This window comes from Choloepus didactylus, chromosome 4 (genome assembly GCF_015220235.1).
Source record: "Choloepus didactylus isolate mChoDid1 chromosome 4, mChoDid1.pri, whole genome shotgun sequence".
NCBI lineage: Eukaryota > Metazoa > Chordata > Mammalia > Pilosa > Megalonychidae > Choloepus > Choloepus didactylus.
The window spans coordinates 91844323-91868615 of NC_051310.1; the positions used below are offsets into that span (position 1 = coordinate 91844323).

General features: G+C 51.8%; 1 protein-coding gene across 1 annotated transcript in view; it reads left to right on the plus strand.

Moving 5' to 3' along the window:
• Positions 1–24293, plus strand: part of ACAN (aggrecan) — a 62029-nt gene that overhangs the window by 37269 nt on the left and 467 nt on the right. The window contains exons 9-18 of the mRNA XM_037835339.1: positions 304–431; positions 1679–1972; positions 2495–2710; positions 5110–8637; positions 10631–10744; positions 18160–18273; positions 21270–21428; positions 21806–21888; positions 22821–22965; positions 23703–23885. Coding sequence (XP_037691267.1) covers positions 304–431; positions 1679–1972; positions 2495–2710; positions 5110–8637; positions 10631–10744; positions 18160–18273; positions 21270–21428; positions 21806–21888; positions 22821–22965; positions 23703–23885 — 4964 coding nt within the window. The remainder of the gene's footprint in view (positions 1–303; positions 432–1678; positions 1973–2494; positions 2711–5109; positions 8638–10630; positions 10745–18159; positions 18274–21269; positions 21429–21805; positions 21889–22820; positions 22966–23702; positions 23886–24293) is intronic.

A 24293-nucleotide genomic window follows, 5' to 3' on the forward strand; every position in this document is an offset into this window, starting at 1 on the left:
ATAAAGAGGGAGCCCCTGCTCCAGAGACCCCTCCAGCCACCCAGCCCCCTCCAACTTGGCCCAGTGCCCTTGCATGCATCTGGCTCCATTCTGGAGCCGGGGACCCCCAGAGGCCTCCAGACCCTTCCCCCAGTGCCCAGGAAACTTGCTGCATGAGGGCCTCCTTCCTGGTGTGAATCCCATCAGACAACCCAAGACACATCCCGCCTGAGCCCCCAAGTGCCCAAAGGCCTGATCATGGGGCCCTGCCTCCCTCAGTTCCAAGAACAGGCCCTCATCCGCCCCTCCCGCCCTCCTTTGCAGATACCCCATTGTGAGCCCACGGACCCCATGTGTGGGTGACAAGGACAGCAGCCCAGGAGTCAGGACATACGGCGTGCGCCCCTCATCAGAAACCTACGATGTCTACTGCTATGTGGACAGGCTTGAAGGTACATACTCTGGGCCCTAGATGGGCAGGGGGTGACAGGGGATACCCCAGAGAGGAGGGGTTCCCACCCAGTTTTCCAGGTGGGAAAGGATCTTACTTAGAAAGGAAGGCTACCCAGCCACTCGCTGGGTCAGGCCCCAGGCCTCCCTGCTAGATGGTTGACGTGGTCTCCCCCAGCATCGTAAAGACACTTGGTTCCTTAAAATGAGTTCTCTGTGGGTAGATAAATCAATTTATTATAAATAAATTCTGCATATACCATCTGCCTCTCGGAGAGTCCCAATGCCCACAAGCAAGTCAAAGGCTCTGAGAAGTCCCACAGTAAAAAAAAACAACAAACCTTTAACTCTGTTTAACCCAGCATTTCCCAAGTATATTTGACCACAGACCCTTTATTTTGCTTTATTTAATTTTGTTTCATTTTGTTTCGTTTCAAGTAATATCCCACCAAGTTAATATTCCACTGAACCCAATTTTGGAAATAGATGATGTGCTAAAAAGATTTCAGCCACTCACTTATTCCGGGACTCTGAGCAATTACTTAACCTCTGTAGGCCTCAGTTTTCTCATCTATAAAATGGGGCTGATTTATACCCACCCCAGAGGTTTTTTTGAGAGTTAAATGAGACATGTATGAAAAGTGCCTGGCACAAGTAGGGGCTTGATAAATGTGAGCTTCCTTCCCCCACATCGGATAGCCACCCCAGCACAGTGCTGGGCGCTGGAAAACAGTGGCTCCGGGACCCAAACTCTGCCCTCCATGAGGTCACAGAGTGGTGGTGCGAGAGACAGGCCAATGGCACGACAGCGCTCGGTGCCATGGTGCAGGGAAGCATGGGGGGATTGGAGGGTGTCCAGGGGGAGCCCTGTGGGCCAAGGGAGGGGAATGCCTAAGAGTGACTGGAGAATCCAGAAGGATAGAAGGAGAGGAGTTATGCCCCCAAAGAGTGACCAACTCCTCCCAGTTTGGCTGGGATGTTCCCCTTTTAGCTCTGGAAGGCCTGAATCCCAGCACCCCAGTCCCGTACAAGCCAGGACATTGGTCACCTTAGTTCCCAGTGTCCCAGCAGATTTAAGGGGGTGGTCAAAGAAGATGCACATTTGAGCTGGACTGGGTCGCTACCCTGTGTGTGCCACAGGGAGCAGGGTTGGGGGTAGGCGTGCAGGTGAGTGGGAGCCCTGCCCCTGGGTGAGCAGGGGCTGCTCCGGCCATGGGCGTCGAGGGTCCCACACCTGCCTGTCCCCCAGGGGAGGTGTTCTTCGCCACGCGCCTCGAGCAGTTCACCTTCCAGGAAGCCCAGGAGTTCTGTGAATCCCAGAACGCCACGCTGGCCTCCACGGGCCAGCTTTACGCTGCCTGGAGCCGTGGCCTGGACAAGTGCTATGCTGGCTGGCTGGCGGACGGCACTCTTCGCTACCCCATCGTCACCCCGCGGCCCGCCTGCGGTGGAGACAGGCCCGGTGTGAGGACCATCTACCTCTACCCCAACCAGACTGGCCTCCTCGACCCGCTGTCCCGGCACCACGCCTTCTGCTTCCGAGGTATGTGCCTCATCTCTCCTCCAGCTCCCCCTTCTGCTCAGATGGTGACTCCCTGGGCCCACCCATCTGTCCACTGCCCCCTTCATCAGAGCAAGGGGGAAAGATCAGTCCCTCTGGAGTAGAGGCAGCTCTGGAACTACTGTGACCTTAGGCTTTGCCCCCAAGGTAATTGCATCCTTCTGAAGCTCCCCCAGAAGTAAGTAAAGAGTCATGAATAAGAACTTGGACTCTAAACTCAAGCAGACCTGAATTCGAATTATGGCTCTGCCACTTAATAGCTGTGTGACCCTGGGGAAGTCACTTAACCTGTCTGTTCCTCTACTTCTTCTCCTACAGAATGGTGAGATACAGTTCCCACTTCAGAGAGTTGTTGTGAGGATGAGCTGGGGTAGTACATGGGAAGCACTGAGGATAGATGTGCACGCTGATATTGTCCAGCTGGTGCAAATGGCTCTATGGAGAAGGCAGAGAGCCAGCATGCTGGTAAGGGCAGGAACCTCACCACTTGCATCCCCCCCTTAGGTGTTTCAGCGGAGCCCTCTCCGGGAGAAGAGGAGGGCAGCGCAGTCACACTACCCCCTGATGTGGAAGACTGGATCATCACCCAGGTGGGGCCTGGAGTGGCCGCCGGTCCCTTGGGGGAAGTGACGACCGCACTCCCTGACTTCACCACTGAGCCGGAAAACCAGACGGAGTGGGAACCAGCCTACACCCCAGTGGGCACTTCCCCACCACGAGGTGGGTGAAGCCTGGGCTCTGGGCACGCCCTGAAGCCGCAGTCTCCTGTCTGCCTGGGGTGGGCCCTGGGGGGTGGTTTCTCTCCCTGGGTCCTGTGCCACTGTGGGCAACTGTAGCTGCCTCAGCTGGCCTCTTGGCCCTCCCCACCTTGTCACAGAACACCTCTCTCTCTGTTCCTTTTCCTGCACAAAGACCCCAAATGCCCCACACTGTGCTGATCAGAGGGGACTCTGTTGTTCTGTCCTCCCACACTGACATCCCCCACCCCCAACCTTTTTTAAATTCTCTTATAGGAGGCTCTCCAGTAGAGGAGAAGGAACCAGGGAGGGTGTGATTGTTGGACATTTGACTGTGACCCATCCTCTTTTCTCCATGTCCCTCTTCCAGGCCAGGCCTCCCCAGTCAGAACATCCCGAGCTCAATCTGTTATAATTAAAGCAGATGTGACTTGATGGGGTGAAAGTAGCAGTCCCCAAACTTTTTTGGAAAAAGTATTTTGTGGCCACTAAGATTTGGGAAATGCTGGCTTACGGAAAGAGTAACGTGTCCTCGCTGCAAACTTTCTCAGAGCCTTGGATATGCTAATAGGCACTGTAAATTGCCAAGCTAGTGAGCTTGGGGGGAGAGGGGAGGTGATGCATGCTGTGTGTCCCAAATGAATTGAACCACAGAGCCTTTGTTTGGTGGAAACTTCCTAATATCTAGTGGCACCGAGTTTGGGTAAGGCCGAACTAAAGAATGTACAGTAATGCGCGTGTGTCAGCTTACCCAAGGCGTGTGCCTCTTAGGAAAACAGTATATCAGAACTTCCCATTCATCCATCCAGCCTTTCAGTCAGTGGCAGTTCCTGGGCTGTGCTAGGCAATCCTGTGGGTGCTGGAAACCCTCAGGCTCCCTCCACGCCAGAAGGTAAGAAGGCAGCGGCGGGATTCTCTTGCCCAGCAGCCACATCTGATGTGGCCCTTTCCTCATCCTTCACCAGGACAGTAACCAAGTCCTCTTTGGCATGAGACTGTGGCTGGGCCTAGGACCCTGACAACCACTAGAGGAGATTTATCAGAGCAGAGGGGTGCAGGAGGAGCAGGAGGGGGCAGGGGGTTCCAGCAGCCCCATAGAAATGTCTCCTGAACATCAGTCATTTCCCAACCACCTTGTTGATTTCTGGAAACCATCTGTATTATTGGGTGCTCTGTTTTTCTTTAAATTGACTTGCTTTACAGAAGAAACCTAAATAATAATTTAAAAGAGAAATTTGTATCATGACTGTGAATGGCTATCCCAGTGTTTTTCTGATATGTACATTAAAATGCGTAACTATCAAAATTAAAAGGGTGTTTCTCTGGACCCCATCTAAAATCATCTTGTATACCATCAGGGCTATACTTAACTCCCCCTGCCCCCCACTTCCACCCCCTCTCCCACCTGCCCAAGTGGGATCCAGCACCCTTCTGTGCCTCAGGTTCTCCATTAGGGAAATTAACTCAAAGGTACATACAAGACCCAAAACCCAGACTGGTTATCTTTAGAATGTCAAAGGAAACAAAACCAAAAGAAAATAATGTAGCCATGATTATTTAGAATGGTGGGATTTCCCTCTCTCTCTCTCTCTCTCTCTCTCGCTCTCTCTCTCTCTCTCTCAACCAAATTCACTCAGAATGGAAAAAAGTTTATATATTTTTACAGACAGCACCATCTGACCTTCCCTACCTCAGAGGGATGGGTTCAGATCAGTGGTTCTCACGCTCAAGCGTGCGTCAGTATCACGTGGCTCTCCAAAGGTTCAAGTGATAGGGCTGGCAGGCATTCAGAAGGGTGGAACTTCCCATAAAACTGGCTCCAGATCGGTGCTTCCCGAACTTCACTGTGCATAAAAAACCCCCCTGGAGGGCTTGTTAAGGCACAGCGCTGGGTCCCACCTCCCGAGTTTTTGACACAGTAGGTCTAAAATGGAGCCTGAGAATTTGCTTTTCCAATTTCCTGGGTGATGCTGATGCTTCTGGTCCAGGGACCACACTTTGAGAACGACTGGTTTAGATAAATAAAATGAATAATGTAGAAACACTTGAATGGTGACCATGGTTTCCCTCGCTGGTGGGCAGGTCCCCATATCAAGTGGGTTGTGTGAGTGGTAACCCCCAGGGTTTTGCAGAGCACCACAAGTCTGGCCAACACTGGTCCTGAAGGTGGCAGGGGACTTTCCTGGTCCCCTCCCTTCCTTCCCCCCTTCCTTCTTTCCTGAGATGCTATGCAAGGTTCCATTAAAAAGTGTCTCAACACATCTCTGAGCACTTAAGAGAAAAGTTTTACTGTGGAAGAGAGAGTTCATCTTCTCTGTATGTGCTTAAAATTGGGGAGAGTTAATAAATATACACCTCCTCTTTCTTCCGTCTCTCCTCCAGGAATCCCTCCCACGTGGCCTCCCACTGGTGCAGCAACAGAAGAAAGTACAGAAGGCCCTTCTGCAACTGGAGTGCCCTCAGCCTTGGAGGAGCCGTCACCGTCGGAGGAGCCGTCCCCATCGGAGGAGCTGTCTCCCTCGGAGAGGCCATCCCCGTCAGAAGAGCCGTCACCGTCGGAGAGGCCATCCCCATCAGAGGAGCCGTCCCCGTCGGAGGCACCGTCCCCATCGGAGAAGCCGTCCCCGTCAGAGGAGCCGTCCCCGTCGGAGGAGCCATCACCGTCGGAGGAGCTGTCACCGTCGGAGACACCGTCCCCATCGGAGAGGCCATCCCCGTCAGAGGAGCCATACCCCTCGGAGGAGCCATACATACCCACATCCTCAGTGCCCAGCTGGACTGAGTTATTAGGCCCTGGGGAGCCATCTGGGGCCCCTGAAGTCAGTGGTGACTTCACAGGCAGTGGAGAAGTTTCAGGAGGCCTTGCAAGTGCAAGTGGACTGCCCTCTGGAGACCTTGATTTCAGTGGTCTGACCTCTGTGGTGGGCTCAGGCCTGCCTTCAGGAAGTGGACTGGCCTCAGGGGATGAAGATAGAATTGAATGGTCCAGCACTTCCTTTGGAGGCGAGGGCCCAGAGGGCTCTGCTTCTGAAGTAGGGGACCTCAGTGGACTTCCTTCTGGAGAAGGTCCAGAAGCCTCTGCCTCTGGAGTATGGGACCTTGGTGGGTTGCCTTCTGGAGAAGTTCCAGAAGCCTCTGCCTCTGGAGTAGGGGACGTCAGCGGTCTTCCTTCTGGAGAAGGTCCAGAAGCCTCTGCCTCTGGAGTAGGGGACCTTGTTGAGATTCCTTCTGGAGAAGAAGGACCAGAAGCCTCTGCGTCTGGGGTAGGGGACCTTGTTGAGATTCCTTCTGGAGAAGAAGGACCAGAAGCCTCTGCGTCTGGGGTAGGGGACCTTGGTGGGTTGCCTTCCGGAGAAGGTCCAGAAGCCTCTGCCTCTGGAGTAGGGGACCTTGTTGAGATTCCTTCTGGAGAAGAAAGACCAGAAGCCTCTGCTTCTGGAGTAGAGGACCTTGGTGGGTTGCCTTCTGGAGAAGGTCCAGAAGCCTCTGTCTCTGGAGTAGGGGACCTTGGTGGGTTGCCTTCTGGAGAAGAAGTTCCAGAAGCCTCTGCCTCTGGAGTAGAGGACCTTGGTGGGTTGCCTTCTGGAGAGGGTCCAGAAGCCTCTGCCTCTGGAATAGAGGACCTCAGTGGGCTTCCTTCTGGAGAAGAAGGCCCAGAAGCCTCTGCCTCTGGAGTAGGGGACCTCAGTGGACTTCCTTCTGGAAGAGAGGATCTAGAGACCTCTGCTTCTGCAGCTGAGGACCTCAGCAGGTTGCCTTCTGGAGAGGAAGGCTCGGTGGGTTTTGCTTCTGGAATCTTGGACTTTGGCAGACTGCCTTCTGAAACGCTAGGAAGTGGGCAGGCTCCAGAAGCAAGTGGCCTTCCCTCTGGTGAGTATTCTGGGGTGGATCTTGGAAGTGGCCCATCCTCTGGTCTGCCTGACTTTAGTGGGCTTCCATCTGGGTTTCCAACTGTCTCCTTAGTGGATGCCACATTGGTGGAAGTGGTCACAGCCACTACCGCAGGTGAGCTGGAAGGAAGGGGAACTATCGGGATCAGTGGTGCTGGAGAAACATCCGGGCTGCCCTTTGATGAGTTGCATATTAGTGGGGGAACTAGTGGACTACCTTCAGGAACTGAACTCAGTGGGCAGGCATCTGGGTCTCCTGACATCAGCAGGGAAACATCTGGACTCTTTGATGTCAGTGGGCAGCCATCAGGGTTTCCTGACATCAGTGGGGAAACATCTGGACTCTTTGATGTCAGTGGGCAGCCATCAGGGTTTCCTGACGCCAGTGGGGAAACATCAGGACTCTTTGATGTCAGTGGGAAGCCATCAGGGTTTCCTGAAACCACCAGTGGAGAAACATCTGGAGTGACTGAGCTTAGTGGACTGACCTCTGGACAACCAGATGTCAGTGGAGAAGCATCTGGAGTTCTTTTTGGCCGTGGTCAACCGTTTGGCATAACTGACCTGAGTGGAGAAATATCTGGGGTCCCTGATCTCAGTGGGCAACCGTCAGGGTTGCCAGAGTTAAGCGGGGCACCATCTGGAATCCCCGATCTGGTTTCTGGTGCCATTAGTGGCAGTGGTGAATCTTCTGGAATTACATTTGTGGACACCAGTTTTGTTGAAGTGACCCCTGCAACATTTAAAGAAGAAGAAGGCTTAGGGTCCGTGGAACTCAGTGGTCTCCCTTCCGGGGAGGCAGATCTGTGGGGCACATCTGGGATGGTGGATGTCGACTCCAGTGGGTTTCCGTCCCAAGCTCCAGAATTCAGTGGCCTGCCCAGTGGAATAGCTGAGGTCAGTGGAGAATCCTCTGGAGCTGATGTTGGGAGTGGCCTGCCCTCTGGGGCATATGACGGCAGTGGACGTCCATCGGGTTTTCCCACCATCTCTTTGGTAGACAGAACTTTGGTGGAATCTGTAACCCAGGCCTCAACAGCCCAGGAAGCAGGAGAAGGACCTTCAGGCATTTTGGAACTCAGTGGTGTCCATTCCGGAGTCCCAGACATGTCTGGAGACCATTCTGGATTTTTGGACCTAAGTGGGCCCCAGTCAGGGCTAGTAGAGCCCAGTGGAGAGCCACCAAGCACTCCATATATTAGTGGGGACTTTTATGGTACCACCCATGTGAGTGGAGAATCCTCTACAGCCATGGGCACCAGTGGGGAGGCCTCAGGACTTCCAGAAGTTACTTTAATCACTTCTGATTTTGTGGAAGTTGTCACTGAACCAACTGTTTCCCAGGAACTCGGCCAAAGACCCCCTGTGACACACCCCCAGCCTTTTGAGTCCAGTGGGGAAACCTCTGCATCTGGGGACATTACTGCAGCTACCCCAGGGCTCCCAGAGTCTGAGGTAAAAGCATCATCCATCCCAGAATCCAGTGGTGAGACATCTGCCTATCCCGAGACTGAGGTGGGGGCGTCTGTTGCCCCCGAGGCAAGTGGGAACACGTCAGTGTCCCCTGATCTGAGTGCAACCACCTCTGCCTTCCATCACACTGACCTCGAGACAGCCCCAGGCCTGGGTGTGAGTGGCAGCACCTCTGCCTTTGAGGAGGGCCCCCGGGAGGGCTCAGCTGCACTGGAAGTGAGTGGAGAGTCAACTGCCACCTACCATGTGGGCACAGAGGCATCAGGCTTGCCTTCGGTCGTGCCCATGGCTTCTGGAGACCGGACTGAAATCAGCAGAGACCTGTCTGGTCACACCTCAGGGATGGAGGTTGTCATCAGCACCAGCATCCCAGAGGCTGATTGGGGGCAGCAGACCCAGCCTCCCGCAGAGGTGCATCCAGAAGTCGAGTCCTCAAGTCCCTTGCACGCAGAAGAGACCCAATCGGGTGAAACAGCCACCTCTCCAACAGATGCGTCCATCCCAGCTTCTCCAGAAGGGACAGGTGAATTAGCGTCAAGTGTTGCAGGTATTGTTGGAATGCTTGTCCTTTGAATGTGGTTGGCAGTTTAGACTTAGGCAGCATCATAGCATAGGAGGAGGAAGTATAGCTTCAAGGTTCGAGCACAGTCCTACCACCAATCAGCTATGCAGCCTCAGGCAAGTTTTTTTTTTTTTTTTTAATTCAGTTTTATTGAGATGTATTCACATATCATACAGTCATCCACGGTGCACAATCAGCTGTTCACAGTACCATCATATAGTTGTGCATTCATCACCACAATTTTTGAACATTTTCATTACTCCAAAAAAAAAGTAAAAATAAGAATAAAAATAAAAGTAAAAAAGAACACCCAAAACATCCCATACCCCTCCTACCCCACTATTATTCATTTAATTTTTTGTCCCCATTTTTCAACTCCTCTTTCCATATACTGGATAAAGGGAGTGTGAGCCACAGGGTTTTCACAATCAATCACACCATGTAAGTGTCAAGAATCGTCTTTAAGAATCAAGACTACTGGGTTGCAGACCGACAGTTTCAGGTAGATCCTTCTAGCTATTCCAATACACTAAAAACTAAAAAGGGGTATCTATATAGCGCATAAGAGTGACTTCTCAACTCCATTTGAAATCTTTCAGCCACTGAAGTTTTATTTTACATAGTTTCATTTCACTTCCCCCTTTTGGTCAAGAAGCTGTTCTCATTCCCACAATGCAGGGTCCAGGCTCATCCCCGGGAGTCGTATCTTGCATTGCCAGGGAGATTTACACCCCTGGGAGTCGGGTCCCATGTAGAGGGGAGGGCAGTGAGTTCACCTGTCAAGTTGGCTTAGAAAGAGAGAGAGGCCACATCTGAGCAACAAAGAGGTTCTCTGGGAGTGACTGTTAGGTACAATTATAAATAGGCTTAGCCTCTCCTTTGCAGTAACAAGCTTCATAAGAGCAAGCCCCAAGGTCGAGGAGTCAGCCCACTAAGTTGTCAGTCCTCAATGTTTGTGAGAATATCAGTAATAAATAAACCAGGTGGAGAAGACCAACATTTCCACATTTTCCCCCAGTTCCTCAAGGGGGTTCTGCAAAAATATTTTTATTCTCTACCCAAATTACTGTGGGATGTATCGGAATTTCCTACTAGTCTGTACAAACCTACCAGATCTCACTTCCTGTTCAAAGTTCCATGTAATTATGGTGTTTGAATAAACTGACCATACCAGTTAAATTATTTAATGTGCTGCAGAAAGTATAGATTCTGCATCAGGCAAGTTTCTTAACCTCTCTGAGCCTCATCTGTAAAATGGGAATAGTACCAGGGAAGATTAAACAGCATGTAAATATATATATGTAAAGCAAGCACTTAGCATCATATTTTGCACACAGTGTATACTCATAAAGATTAGTTACAGTGACATTTCATCACCAGAACATTTATATGTGAATTCAACTATATGTACTTGGCACAGGATGAGCGAAGGATAACTATTTAGATAGTGCTAGAAATTCTGCTTATGGCATCTCTGCCCCAAAGTGAATATGAGATGAGAGAATTAATCTGCTGAGGAGATTTATGCCCAAATATTTTTCTCGTGCAGGGTTAAAACCTGCACAATTTAAAGAACCATCCAGTGTGACTGTGGCTACGTCCTGATCTAGACCCTATGTGCCCAGCCCCACCCAGTACCCTGGTGACCCCTCTGTAACTATTGTGATTGTCTCACCTCAACATAAATCAGAAAGCTGGGCCCTCACTAATCCCGGGTACCAGACATGGTAGTTGCTGATTTCCTTCTGCTCTTTTCTTTGGATATCTTGCACCTATTTTGTGCTGTAAGAGCTTTCACAGACGGCCCTCACCCCCACCTCCACCCCCAGATGCTGTGGGGCAGGGGCCCAGGAGGTACAGGGTCCCCAAAAACATGCTGAGCCAAAGCCGGCCTTGTGGTCCTGTGAGGTCTCAGAGAATACCCTGGAACCCAAGGCAGTTGTGTCCTGATGCTCAACCTCTCCCCCGGCGGTTGCAGCCCCCGCCAAGTCCTGTGCCGAGGAGCCCTGTGGCGCCGGGACCTGCCAGGAGACGGAGGGCCGCGTCCTGTGCCTGTGCCCCACTGGCTACACTGGCGAGCGCTGTAACATAGGTAAGACCCCCACAGGCCGCAGGGACCCCTTCATCTCCCGAAGGGGCTGCAGGCAGGAGGAGGTGACCAATGTCCACCAAGGCCCAGGCCCCCCTCCTGGGATGGGAGAGGTGCAGGTGGCACGTCGGGGAGAGAAGCCACAGGGTAAGCCTGGCACATCTTTTTGGACCTGGCACCAATTTTGCATGATGGTTTAGGAGAAAAATGTCAAGGAATTAACCGGTAAGTAAGTGAGTAGAATATACACTGTGCTTGAATTTTGAAGCTAAAACATGAGACTTCATAGAAATGTTGAGTTGGGGTGAGTTCTGTGTTGGTCAGTCACGTCCCTCTGTTCACGGGAAGGAGACTCTGGGGTCACATAGAGTGAACCCACCAGGAAAGCCCCTTCGGTGCCCTGCATGCGTGGGTCCGAGTGGGTTCGGGTGCCCCTTCTTGGCCTGACGGAAATGGTGGAGGTGCTGCTCACCCCAAGCTCAGGGGGGTCCTGGATGCAGGGAGCCAGGACCCGGTGGCATCCTCCCCTAGGGACGCGCCACTCTGGAGCCTCTGTCTGTCATCAGCCGTGACCCTGTGGGACTCTAAGGATGGGGTGTGGGTGCGGAGCCTGGGGGGCATCTGACTGGAGACGGCCCCCAAAGGAAGTGATTAAAATCCACTTGCCATTCCACAGACACATCCAAGCTGTGGCCTTGGTGACACTTCTCTCTTCAGCATCACCCTCTCACGGGAAGAGATGCCCAGTTACCTCCTCGCTCATGTTCTTGGGTTAGCTCTCTCCACTGCCCCGAGCCCCAAGCCTCTCTCCTAAGTCAGGAATCAAAGACCCAGGGCTTTTCACAAAAGGACTTCATGCCTTGGACACACATAAAAATGGAGAAATGAATGAATCCCAGGGGAATAAACAGCCAGGACCAGGTAACCCATGCCAGGCAATGGTCCTCCAAAAGCATTTATTTACATTAGACACAAAGAAGGAGTCTGTGTTTATATGTATTAATATAACCTCAAGTTAAATGATTATATATGATACACTTATGTAATATAAATATACTGTGTGTATTAGTTTCCTGGTTTAAACAACGGGAATTTATTGGCTCACAGTTTGGAGACTAGGAGAAGTCCAAAGGGAAGGTGTCAGCAAGGCGATGCTTTCTCCCTGAAGACGGTGACATTCTGGGGCTGGCTGCTGGTGATCTTTTGGGTTCCTTGGCTTTTCCATCTTATGACAGTGAACATGGTGGCATCTTCTCCTCTCTCTTCCTGGTTCTATTGACTTCCATCTTCTGGCTGCTCCCTGTGACTTCCCTCTCTGTGGTCTTGGCAATCAGACGTCCGGTAATAGGATTAAGACCCATCTTAACTGAAGTAACCGCATCAAAAGCTCCTATTTACAATGGATTCACACCCACAAGAATGGATTAAGAACGTGTTTTTCTGTAGTTCATAGCTCCAAACCACCACTCTGTATATGGCATTTATACAGTCAATATCTATGCATATCTAACAGGCAGTAGGGTGGCTATCCATTCACCCTTTCCCCCTTTGGGGTCTGCCTCTGCCGTGTGTGGGGGCCTGACCTGGCCATACATGTGCCCCCCTAGAAAGGTCCTGGACTTACCGCTAAGGGGAAAGTACTTTCCTTGGGCCATAATGACCCAGGGACCATAGCTGCACCCCTCTATCAGCCACCCCTGACAGGAGGACAGAATGCTGTCTCCATCCTGGAAGGAGAAAATTCGGAGAGCCCCTGTGTGTGCTTTCCAGCAAGCCTCCTCCATCAGAGGAGGAAACGAGCTCTCTGTTCCATGAGAAGTTCCTCTGGGGAGCATGGTGCTGGGTCTACATGCATTTCCTCCCCACCCCCAGCACCCACCCTGCCTGGGGTGTGCAGCTAGAGAGGAAGGGGGAGTGCGTTTTGGATGGACCTCAGTTCAGTCTCCCAGCTCAGCCTCGGTTAACCAGGAACAATCTCAGATTCCCAGCAGGCCTTCCAGAACCGAGGCAGCCTCTAGGACCAGAACTCCTCTGCCCCCATGCCTTTTAGCAGCTTCTGACCCCTGTGTCTGTTCTCAGACATTCCTTTCCCAACCTGATACTTGAGGCCCAAATGTCACACTGGCATCAGAAGTCACGGCAGGGCCTGTGTCCTTGATGGCCCTAAAATGAGTAAAAGTCGGTGACAAGTAGACGTTAGCTATTCTGCCGTGTGTTTCTCTAAGCATGCGTATTTCCAAAGGGCTTTCCTCCCCATAATCACTTCCCACACCATTCAGTGCACAGCTTGGTAATTATCCCCAACTGAATGTGGAGCCTGGAGAGGTTAAATCATCCACCTGACTCCACTGAGTGCATCCGATCAAGAGTTGAGCTCTTAATTCACTTGTACAACACTTTCGGCTAAACAGAAAACTCCCTCTTGAGCATAAAAAGCAGTTCTTGGTCTCAAAGAGCTGAAAGCTGGACTTCAGTGGAGCCAAATGGCAAGGGGCTGTAAAATCAGCGTGGAGTCTGATGCGACACTCACTTCCCTTGTTTTTAACTAGAGATAAAGGTTGTGGTTCACAGCTTTAAAAAATCCTGATGCCTGGGTCCCATCTCCAGAGATTTTTATTTAAATGGTCTTGTGGCCCCAGCATTTAGGGTTTTTTAAACTCCCCAGTGACTCCAATGTGCAGCCAGGGTTGAGAACCACTCTCAAAAAGAGTAAAATAATATTTGTTCAACATCTGGCCAGAAGCATTTAATTAAAAATAAATAAATAAATGAAACCTCTCACTCTACTGGTTAGGAAAGCTTTATCATCTCTAAAAAGCAAGTGGTGAGGGTCAGCCCAGCACAAAACCTGAGGTCTCGTTCCTATGACTATACCCCCAGGGTCCTGTTCAATTTAGCTCAAGACTCTGCTTCCAAAAGGCCTGCAGACAGTTTCCAGCCCCTTTGGGTGACCAACCTGTTGTTTTGCACTAGAGAGACAACTATAGATTGTTAAAAAACAAAACCATGGACCAGTCATCCCCAGGGAGACAAAGGTCCTGGGTAGTTTCAAAAATGTCACATTATTCCTGGGTCAATACTTGAATACTTGGGGAAAACTTCCTTCCAGCAAAGGGAGTTGGAGGCTGTGTTTGGTCCTACAAGAAAATGTCTGACAATTACTGCCATCGTGTTTAGTCAGTATTTCATAAACAAGGTCTGGATAAATTATTAATCCATACTTTGAACATCAAAGTAAACATCTATTTAATGAATACTCAGATTCTTTCTCAATTAAAAGCAGGACCAGTCTAGACAATTGACCCACTTAAAAACCAGCAGCACATACCGCCCCCCACCCACCCACCCACCCACATACCCGCCTCCTGCTGATAGTACCAGTGGGGATTTCAATCCTGGCTGCTCCTTAGGGTCCCCTGAAGTGCTTTTAAAACACACCACACCTGGGCCCTGCCCTTAAGACATTCTGATTCAGTTGGGCTGGAGAGAGACTAGCAAGCAGGTATGTAAAAAGCAAAACAAAACAAAAACCTATCCAGGTTTCTAATGTACAGCCTAGGTTGAGAAATTTTCTCTAACCACATGTCACAGCCAATTTTCCAGTCACCTGTAGTGCTGTGTGTACTTCTCTTAACTCCCCAGTTAGTTGGGAATAGATGTAAAACTCCCTCTTCTTTTCAGTTTTGCTGCCATTTTTTCACTTTCTAGATTTGAAGCTCTGACCTATGATCTGATGCTTTCTTTTCCTCTAAGAGCAATTTTTGAATTTCAGTGAAAACCTTTATCCCTGGGAAAGAAATGCTTTCTTAGCAAGTCAAAATACAAATTATGCTTTCTTCACTGACAAATGGGAGTCCATGGACAGATTTCAAAAGACAGTTAGTTGAATTTAAGAAGGAGGACAATAAAGTTACATTCAAGATGGAATTTTAAAATATAAGTAAAAGCACTTGATATAGTATAAATGACTATGAAATACTTTTTAAATTAGTGATACTTATCTTAAATTAGTTTTGGTAAATGTGTTCTTAAAGTCCTTCTCGCTGTTATATAAGGGACCCAACCAAAAAGTGAATGTATTTACTCAGATCTGTTCATCCTGATTGATGCTAGGTCTTTAGAGGGTTTGGAGCATCAAGGAGCTCAGAAATTTTCTCTGTGCTTCCGAGGGGTTTTCCCCCATCTTAGTTCAGGAAAGTTATGTCCAGGCTCTCCACAGACAGCTGTACAGGTTGTGCACTGAACAACTCTACTGCTACTATTTATACAGTAGTCTTTATGAATGGCAGTACCTTTAGTTGGGCATCATTTGAATGAAAGCACCTACTGTTACTGTTCATTCAGCCAAATAAACTCTCACTCATTTGGAGGTCCTGGGCTCTGAACCATGCAAAAACTGAACAAAACCTATTCTAGGGGGAGTTCCAAGGTCTCCAGCTCAGACATCAAAGTGATTATTTGCAAGAATCTATTCTCGTAGCTTTCACCAGGGGATACTCAGCTATTTTCTCTTCCAAGTTGGGAGTATCTTGGGAAAGGGATAAGCTTTCACCTGGAGAGCACTGAGCTGGGGTTCAGGAACAAACCATCCCTTTCAGGAAGAGGACCCTAAGAGTCCTCACTCTCCCCAGAGTCCCTGCTCAGCGATGACTGGTGAGCCCTTTGCAGGCACAGCAGAAATGGTAACGAGGTGCTGAGCATCCTGGGCCCCAGAGTCCCTCATGGGATGGAGGCCTGATGTCTGGTCCCATTTCCTGAATCTCTCCTCCATCTCTTCCCATCTGTCCCCTCCACTTCCCGGCATTGGCAAGTCACTCCCCTTGTTTTGTCATTTGTAAAATGGTGTAATGATGTCCAGGCCACAGGGCTATTGGGAGGATAATGTGTATGAGAGATTCTGGCTCAGAGAAGGTTCTTGACAGATACTGGTTCTCTTCCTTCGCAAAGTCTGCCAAATACCCAAAGCCCTGCCCTTCCTCCAAAGCTGTCACCTTATCTGGGGTCCCCACTCTGAGCTCACAGCAGGGCCCAACTGACTCCTCTATTGGTTCGAGGAGCCAGGAGGTGTCCTGGTGGCCCTTGCTGCTGCCTTCATAAAAAGAGGTGGGCAAGGCAGCCTGAGGAAGAGCAGGGAGGAAGCACCGCAAGGCCTGAGCAGCTAGCAAGGAAGCCCCCCACAGGGTACCCAGACCTCTTCTCACTGCAGAAGATGCTGCCTGTTGGCCTCAGCGGCACCTGTAGGCTGTCTGGTTTTCAGGATTGTGGCCCTTCCTTCCCTCCTTATCTGTGAATTTGAGGTCCTGCCAAAAAACAGCTTCTGAGCCTAGGAATTGGTTCCTCAAGTTTCGGTCCCACAGCCTCCTCAGATTTTGTGCTCTGGCCAAATGTAGAAGGAAAACCACATGGTCCACCCCTGGGACAACTGGAAGCTGCCTGGGGTGTCCTGCCTTTCCCGCACTCCCTGCCATGGGTTGGCCAGAAGCCCCAGAGCTGATATCCAGCTCTCCTTCCCAGAAGCCCTCCTTGTCCCCTGCTCTATACCACTGCTTTAGCACCTACATTTGCTTAATTTCCCCTTGCCCAGTGCTTTCGGTCTCCCATAATGGCGCTAATGGACAAAAGAGGACAGCAGCTTTCCTGAAGCAGGAGAGCTGCCCCAGCTTCTGCCCTGCCGACTGGCCTGACCTATTGCTGCTACTGCTGCTGCTGGGAATCCTGGTGCATGCTGGGAATCCAAGTGCATGCTGGGATTTCAGTCAGTTCCTCCATGCATTTTGGTTTTGCTTGGAACAGTTCCAAACTTGGAGCTGTTGGTTCTAGTCCATGGTACATGCTCCCTGAGATGACGTTAAGAATTTCATGTGAAGAGAGAGATGCCTGAGAACTGGAGATCTTCAGGCCACCCACTGCACAAACCCAGCTCTAGCCTAGAAGATACCCATGATGCATCTCCAGCAGTGTAAGGAGCCAGAGGAAAGCACTTGGGTTATCTTATCAGAAGATTTACTTTAATGGTCTCAAGTTAGTGCTTATGGAAGGCAAGAACTTAGTCCTAGAACATATTTAGGACTCTGAGGTCCTCTTCCCAGCACAAGATTTAGCTGCTCACATGGACCCCACCTATAGACACTTCACCAGATCCTGAAGATTGTATGAACACAGCTGCACATCTCAAGGCTTAGTATCTTCAAACCACATGGTCTCATGCTCCACAAGCCAGTGGAACGCACTCATTGTGGCATTTGTTGATCTCCTGGGAAGAGGAGCGTCACAAGACTTATTGTGTTCCCATGGGAGGGAGACCAGGAGAAAAAAGCAAACAACAGGAGTTTTTGGAGTTCAACTACAAAGAAGGCAGAAGAGATCCTGCAGGTCATCTGGCTTCTCAGAAAAATGCAGAAAGACCAGATTAGATGATTCTGTTCTCACCTTGGCTTCTCATTGAAAATTTGAGGCAAAGGTCAATGACTTACTAGTTCAAGTCTTGTAAAGAAGGTTGATCAGAAGGAACATCTTGGAACTAAAAGAAAGAAGGAAAGAGCCCTGCCTCAGAAAAAGAGGCTGATGGGGATCTGCTGGTATCCAAGGCTGGTGCTGGTGGGCAGCCACTTCCTAAAGCATTTAACTGGCTTCAAAGTCTTATCTATCACTGGCCAGGATGGAACCTCTCTAGAATTGTGACTCCCTAGAGATGTCCACCTTCTTGGGCCCTAAACTTGAAGATTACTTAGGGAAATGTTGGACAGCAACAGATTTCTGTCCCTCCCCCAGAGAGAGATACTGGCTTCACCTTTACAAAATATTCCCGAATCTTACTTGCTGATGACAAAGAAGGTGTCTGCCACCCAATAAATGTTGTCATTTTCTCAGGGATTGACAGTCTGAAGACCACTTCTAGTTCATTCATTCTAGTCCTGCACAACCTTGCCAACTTTCCCTGGTTCATAACCACAGAGGAAGCCAAGTCCCAGATAGAAAGGAAAGACCCCTAGCCAAGCTTCAATAGCTTGACTGCCAGCGTCCTTGCTTACCACCATGTTCATAGCCAGTTCAGATTTCATGGCTCCTTGACATATTCACAAGAGAAGATGTCTTAGAGGAAGTCAGGCTCACTCTTGCAAAAGGCATTTGGCTTCAGAAGAACCAGATCTCTCCAACCCACTAGAAAACTTGGCTCCAGTGCTCCAATCTTGCCAATCAAGGATCACCACATCCAAGAAAACCCTTGTCTGGATCTTTGGTTCAGCACTCCAAGATGGCGGCAGCAGCAGCAGCAGCAACAGCTCTTAGGAAATCAAGCCAATTCCCTCCCAGGGCTCTGGAAAGCAGCAGGGCTGGCCACCCGTAAGGAGACCACAGTGCTTCGGAATCTGGAGTTGCCAGCAGGAGTCTTAATGGTGGCCCTTGGTTTCTTGCAGACATTGATGAGTGCCTCTCAAGCCCTTGTCTGAATGGAGCCACCTGCCTGGATGCCCTCGACTCTTTCACATGCTTATGCCTTCCCAGCTACGGAGGGGACCTGTGTGAGATCGGTACGGCCGTCTCGGCTTCAGCTAATGTTACTCACTGCTGCACCCTCTCCTCCTCCTTCATCCTTCCCTTCTAACCACAGGCTCTAGGCCCTGGCTGGGGCCCCTAATGTCCATCCAGACAATAATTCTAGGGGCCACCCCGAGAAGTCACTCACTCACACTCCTTCTCTTGCTCTTCTCCTTGAAAGCCCTCCTCTGGGATATTAGCTGATCTGACTGCAGGAGAGACAAGCAGGCTGGGCCAGCCTATACTTTGGAAGGTGGGACTCTAGGGGACCTTTAAAAAACTAACTTTCTCCAGGGCTTCCAGGCCGCTGATCCCACACCAAGTTCGGTGCATGCATCAGACTGAGGAAAGAGCTGATTTCATGCATTTGTCTTGAAGGAAGCTGTGGGGTGGGAAGCATTGGTTCTCCCTCTAGATGACAGCATGGATCTTCCCAGCATGGTCATGGGCATGCATCTGCCTGCTGCATTGCCCAGGGACCTTGGTGGCCCTTCCATGGCTTTGGGACGCCATGCCACAATGGCTAAGCTGTCTTCCTCTTTTCCTTGGGTGAGGGCTGTGTCACCAGCATGCTCAAGTCATGTATGAACAAGGACTGCTGCATGTCACCCCCCATCATCCCCATGACAATTATGTCAGTGTCACTCAGGCCTGTGCTACCTTTCTCCTTCCCTCATGCAAGGCAAAGACCTGGCCCAAGAGAACAGAGTCTTGTTGAAAGGGACAAGAGCTGAGTTTCCTCTCTTGGGTCTTGCCAAACCGTTCCCTTTTGCACCCAGGCCAGGCTGCCAGCTCTGTGTGCCAGGAGCTCTCCCAGGGCCAGACTGAGCTCCCAGCTCTCTCATCTTTGGTGCTTCTTAGGATTCCCCATCCTCCTGGATCTCAGGAGACTCCCAACTCAGAAAGGGAGAAATGGGGCTTTTGAATACTAGTAGCAATGATGGACCACACTGAACCAGAAGTGTGCAGGGGCCCAAACCTGTTTTCAGTGAACTCTCTAGTTGAACATCCTAGAAACTTCCAGAAAGTAGCTGAAATTCCAGGGAAGTCTCCCTTTGGTCCCAAGCTGTGTGAGAAGGTAGCTTTGTATTGTACATTCCTGGAGGCATTGCCAAGGAGTCAGGCTGGTGGAGGAACTTAAGGCTTCTGGAAGAAAAGACCTGGACTCATTCTCCTCTGCATCTCCCACCCTCCACCCTCACCCCAGGACACTGAGAAATTGGTACATGGGGTCTTGGCTGGGAGGGAAGTGAAGAGCTACAAGGATTTTTCTCCCCAGGATGTCAAAACATTAGCCACAGGAGAGAAGGGTCTGGAACATACTCGCAGACAACAGCTCTTGGGTTCTGGACTGGGCCAGAGAGAGGAGCCATGGGAATGCCAATGGAGCAGAGTGCAGGTGCAGAGCTGCCCCGCTGGGCCCTGAGCCTGGGCACCCAGACACGCAGGGCTGCATCTCCTGTCCCATCCTGCCTGAGCCCTCACCACCCCACAGGCACCCTGGGCCTTGGCGCTGGCCCTGCCGCTTCTTCCAGCCTCCCTGGGATTTGGGATTCTGTTTTCACAAGGCCTCCATCCTGCATGGCCCCGCACCCTCCAGCTTTGCCTGCCCAGCTCAGCCGTCAGGCACCAACATGGCCCAAGTACTGACCCCACAAGTCCTCCCTGGGGTGACATCTCTGGCTTCCTCATGCTGCTGAGCTACCAGCGCCTTGGAGGAAGCATTGGCAGCAGAAGTACAGAGGCACCCTCCTTGGCCTCTCTGCTGCTCTGCCTCTTTCTTCTCAGGCTACTGGCCTCCTACTCGCCTCTTTTCCGCTGTTTCCAAGTGTCTGACCTCCAGCCTTGCCAACCCTCCACCCCTTCAGCCTGGTCCTTCTTTCCTGGGACAGCCAGATGATTGGTGACACCCAATCAGGGAGGCTGCCATACAGCCTAAGGGGTTCATGGCCCTGCACTCAGCCCCAGGCCCCTTTGGGCATCCCTGCACCTCGGTGGAAGAGGGAAGAGAAGGTCTTGGAATTCCCTCTGTCCAGTGGTAGGCTGGTAGACAGGCTCTCGCAGAGGAAGTACTGATTTGTAGCATTTGCCAATTCCTGGGGTGTAAATATTCCCACCACTGCCGTTTAGAAGCTACCAGTGTGATGTCACTGAAGATGGAGTTGGGAAGACACACACAGTCTGTTCCCCCAAGCCTGCGTGAGCCAGCTCGAGCTTGCCCCTGCCTCTGTCCCCTACCCATGCTGCTCCAAGAGTTGTCTGAACCAGTCCATAACTAAGAACCCATTACAGATTTAGGTTACATCTGCCCATTTACAAAAAAAAAAAAAAAAAAAAAGCCAGTGCCCCTGAGTCACGGACCCTCAGTCTGCTGTTTCCCCCTCCAGTGTGCTCAGCTAGAGCCAGCTCTGCTCGACAGACTACTCAGAACACTGAGTCCTCATTGGACCCAAGCAGACTTCTGCCTACTCTTCTCTACCCACCCGAGTTGCTGCTGGAAGGAAGCTGCCAGCTCCATTTCATGCCCCCAGCACTGTCTGCTCCTGCTACTCCACCCCCCCCACCCCTCAACCCACACACAAACTCATTCTGTCCCCCTGGAGCCCCTCGGAGCTGCCAAACCACTTTTTGTCTTATAGCCTCAAAACCTCCCACCTTCCCACCTCCTTTTACCTGGCCTGCTGAACTCGGCTTACCTTGAACACCGAGAGGCTGCTGGCCCTCCAGAGCAGCAGGCATCAGCAGGAGAAAAGCTTTGAAGTCCACATCAGGGAAATCAGGTGTCCCTGGCATTTCCCAAAGGGTGGGAACAGGCGCTGAGGCTCTGCGGCCAGGGGGCAGGGCTTCGTGTCTCCAGCTGCCCCCCTCCCTCTGAGAGGTGACACTTATGGTGGAGTGAACACAGGAATCCATGCCATAAAGCAGGCAGCATCCGCTGGCCGCCGTCAGCCGCGGGCCCCTCCCTTCACGCCCCTGACCTGTGTTGCAGACCAGGAGCTGTGCGAGGAGGGCTGGGCCAAGTTCCAGGGCCACTGTTACCGCCACTTCCCCGACCGCAAGACCTGGGTGGACGCCGAGAGCCGCTGCCGGGAGCACCAGTCACACCTGAGCAGCATCGTCACCCCCGAGGAGCAGGAGTTTGTCAACAGTGAGTGCAGCGGGGCCTCCAGGGTCTGAGAGGAGAGAGATCGTTTCACAGCCAGAAGTCAGAAGTTAGCTGACTTGGGCCCAGCGGGGGGAGGAGGGTGGTGGGGAGGAGGGAAGGGCGTTTCCACAGCCTGAGTCTTTGGGACCGGCAGTTCTGCTGGTCTAAGTCAGTCCCCAGATCTCACCCCACGGCTGGCACCAGGGCACGCGAGCGCGGGCGGTTGGTCCAAGGTGCACTCCAAGTGTGCGTGTGCTGAGACCCTTCCAAGGCTCTTGGAAGCTGGAGCATGCTCCTAGGAGCCCACCCACCTCTTTGCACCCCCCATCCCCTGTGTCTTCACAACCTTGTGTTTCTCAGACACTGTGTCCTCTCTCCAGACAATGCCCAGGACTACCAGTGGATCGGCCTGAATGATCGGACCATCGAAGGTGACTTCCGCTGGTCAGACGGACACTCCTTGGTGAGTCCTGCCGGGGATCCCAGGCAGAGTAGCAGCCCAGGAAAGCGGGGTGGGGAATGAAGACCACCGGAAAGAGGAGCCTCTAAGTCCCTTGCAAGGACTCACTGAGCCTCTGCTGGACTGTGAGCCCTCGAGCACAGGGATTGTGCCTCTTTCATTTCTGGGTCCCTGGAGACCAGCCCAGGGCTGGGCAGGTGGCGCAAATGACGGCAGAAAGGAGGGAAGGGAGTGAGGAAAGAAATGGATGAACGAAGGCAAACTACCATGAAGCATATATGGAAGCTTTAAAGAGGTTCTTTGCCCCCAAAGGACTTAAGTCTACTCAAGGAGACAGATGGACAGATAAAAAGCAACATAGATGCCAAATGAATGGTCCATTAAGTAAATTCTGCAGGTCAATGAAGAGCTGAGGCCCCCAGGGAGGGCTCCCTGTTAGAGGTGAACGTGAAAGGGTCATAGGGGAGGAGGGCAATTGAATTAGAGGAAAGAGAACGATCTTGCCCTTATAGGATCTTGGGGGGCTTCTCTGGTGGGCAGAGGTTGGGAGCCATGTCTGTACCATCCAGTCCACTCCGAGCAAGGCAGCCCTTGTGATCAGCCTGTTTTCCCGGAAGAAAAAAAGGAGGTGGTATTGGTTCATTAGCAGGGATGCGAATCCTTGGGGCTCTCAACGCCAGTTGCTAGACTGATCGAGAAGTACCAGAGCCAGGCTGTGTAACCAGTTCCTGGGAAGGCCCATGAGGTCCATGGCAGCTAGGACAACCCTTACCAGACTCCCCACAGCCTTTGTGCTGCTGCCAGAGGAGTCAGAAGTTGGGCTAAAAGAGAAGAGAAAGGAAGCAGGGGAGAGGCTTGACAACAAGAAAGAGGGGGTCGGGGAAGCTGTGCTGCTCCTGCCCTCTCCTCACGCCTTCCCCACTCCCCACCCACAGCAATTTGAGAACTGGCGCCCCAACCAGCCTGACAACTTCTTTGCCACGGGAGAGGACTGTGTGGTGATGATCTGGCATGAGAAGGGCGAGTGGAATGACGTCCCCTGCAATTACCACCTGCCCTTCACATGTAAAAAAGGCACAGGTAAGCAGGAGCCCATAGGAGCAAGGCCTTAAGCCCCAGGCCTGGCTGGCTGTGTGTCTGTCCTGAGGAAGTCACCTTGTCTCTCCGGTGCCCAGCTGTCCTTTCCTGCAAGGGCAGGAAGAAGAGGAAGGTCACAGGCTAGAGGACAGAATGCCCCACTCCCCACTCATACACGGTCCCTTGGATGTTGGCAGCAGAAAGTCACCGACGATGATATGTGGGTCGGGAGCCTCCCTTCTTTGGGGTTCCCAAATCAATCAGTCACAAAGAGTCAGAGTTGTCAGGCCTTGATCCCAGAGACCCAAAGCTTGGCTTCCAGTCTGTTTCTGCTCATGGCCTTGCGCCCCCAGACCTCCTATCAGTCCCATTCCTCCCCACCACACACAAACACACTGGATGTTTTCATGAAAGTTACAGAGGATCTCCCTGGTTCTTACCCTCTTCCCCTACCGTTCTCTCTCCCTTTTGTCTTCTCTTCATACCTTTAAGAAGTTCCTTTGTTTCCCCTTCCTGCTGCTTTAAATCATTGAGGAACCCAGATGTTAGAACTCAGTGGTTCTCAGTGCTGCATGAAAACGCCCATTTCCTAGGAGTCGGGGCTCATGCTGGGGGGTGGGGGTGGGGGCTGAGGCGCCATGCCCCCTCCACAGGGTCCCAGCTATAGACGGCTCATCACCAGAGTGGGTCATCACGGGAGACCCTGGGAGAGCCCTTTCTAATGGCTGTTTGCCCCTCAGTGGCCTGCGGAGACCCCCCCGTGGTGGAGCATGCCAGGACTTTCGGGCAGAAGAAGGACCGGTATGAGATCAACTCCCTGGTGCGGTACCAGTGCACGGAGGGTTTCGTCCAGCGCCACGTCCCCACCATCCGATGCCAGCCCAGTGGCCACTGGGAGGAGCCGCGGATCACCTGCACAGACCGTGAGCATCGGGCTCTCCTATCCCTCCCACCCCCACCGCTCGGCACAAGGTTAGATTCCCCCAAAAATGTGCTCTCCCTGCCCGCAGGACGCAGCAATGGCTCCCCCTCTCTTGGGGATCCTGAGCGCCCGCCGTCTGCACCATCTGCAGAGCTCAGCAAGGGCGGGTGAGATGGGGGTGGGAGGCGGCTGCTCCATCACAAATCACTGCTCCCTCTCCCCAGGGAGGGCTCACTTCCCCTGAGAGGATAAAGGAGAAAACGGGCGGCTTGCTGTGCTTTTCAACACTAGCCTGAATCACTTTGTAAAATCAAAGACGGGAAGACGCAAAGCTCCCGGATGCCCTAATGGGCCCGTGGCTTAGGTTTCTGCAGGGGGAGGAGCCCGCTGCGTGAGGGCAGCCTGGGGA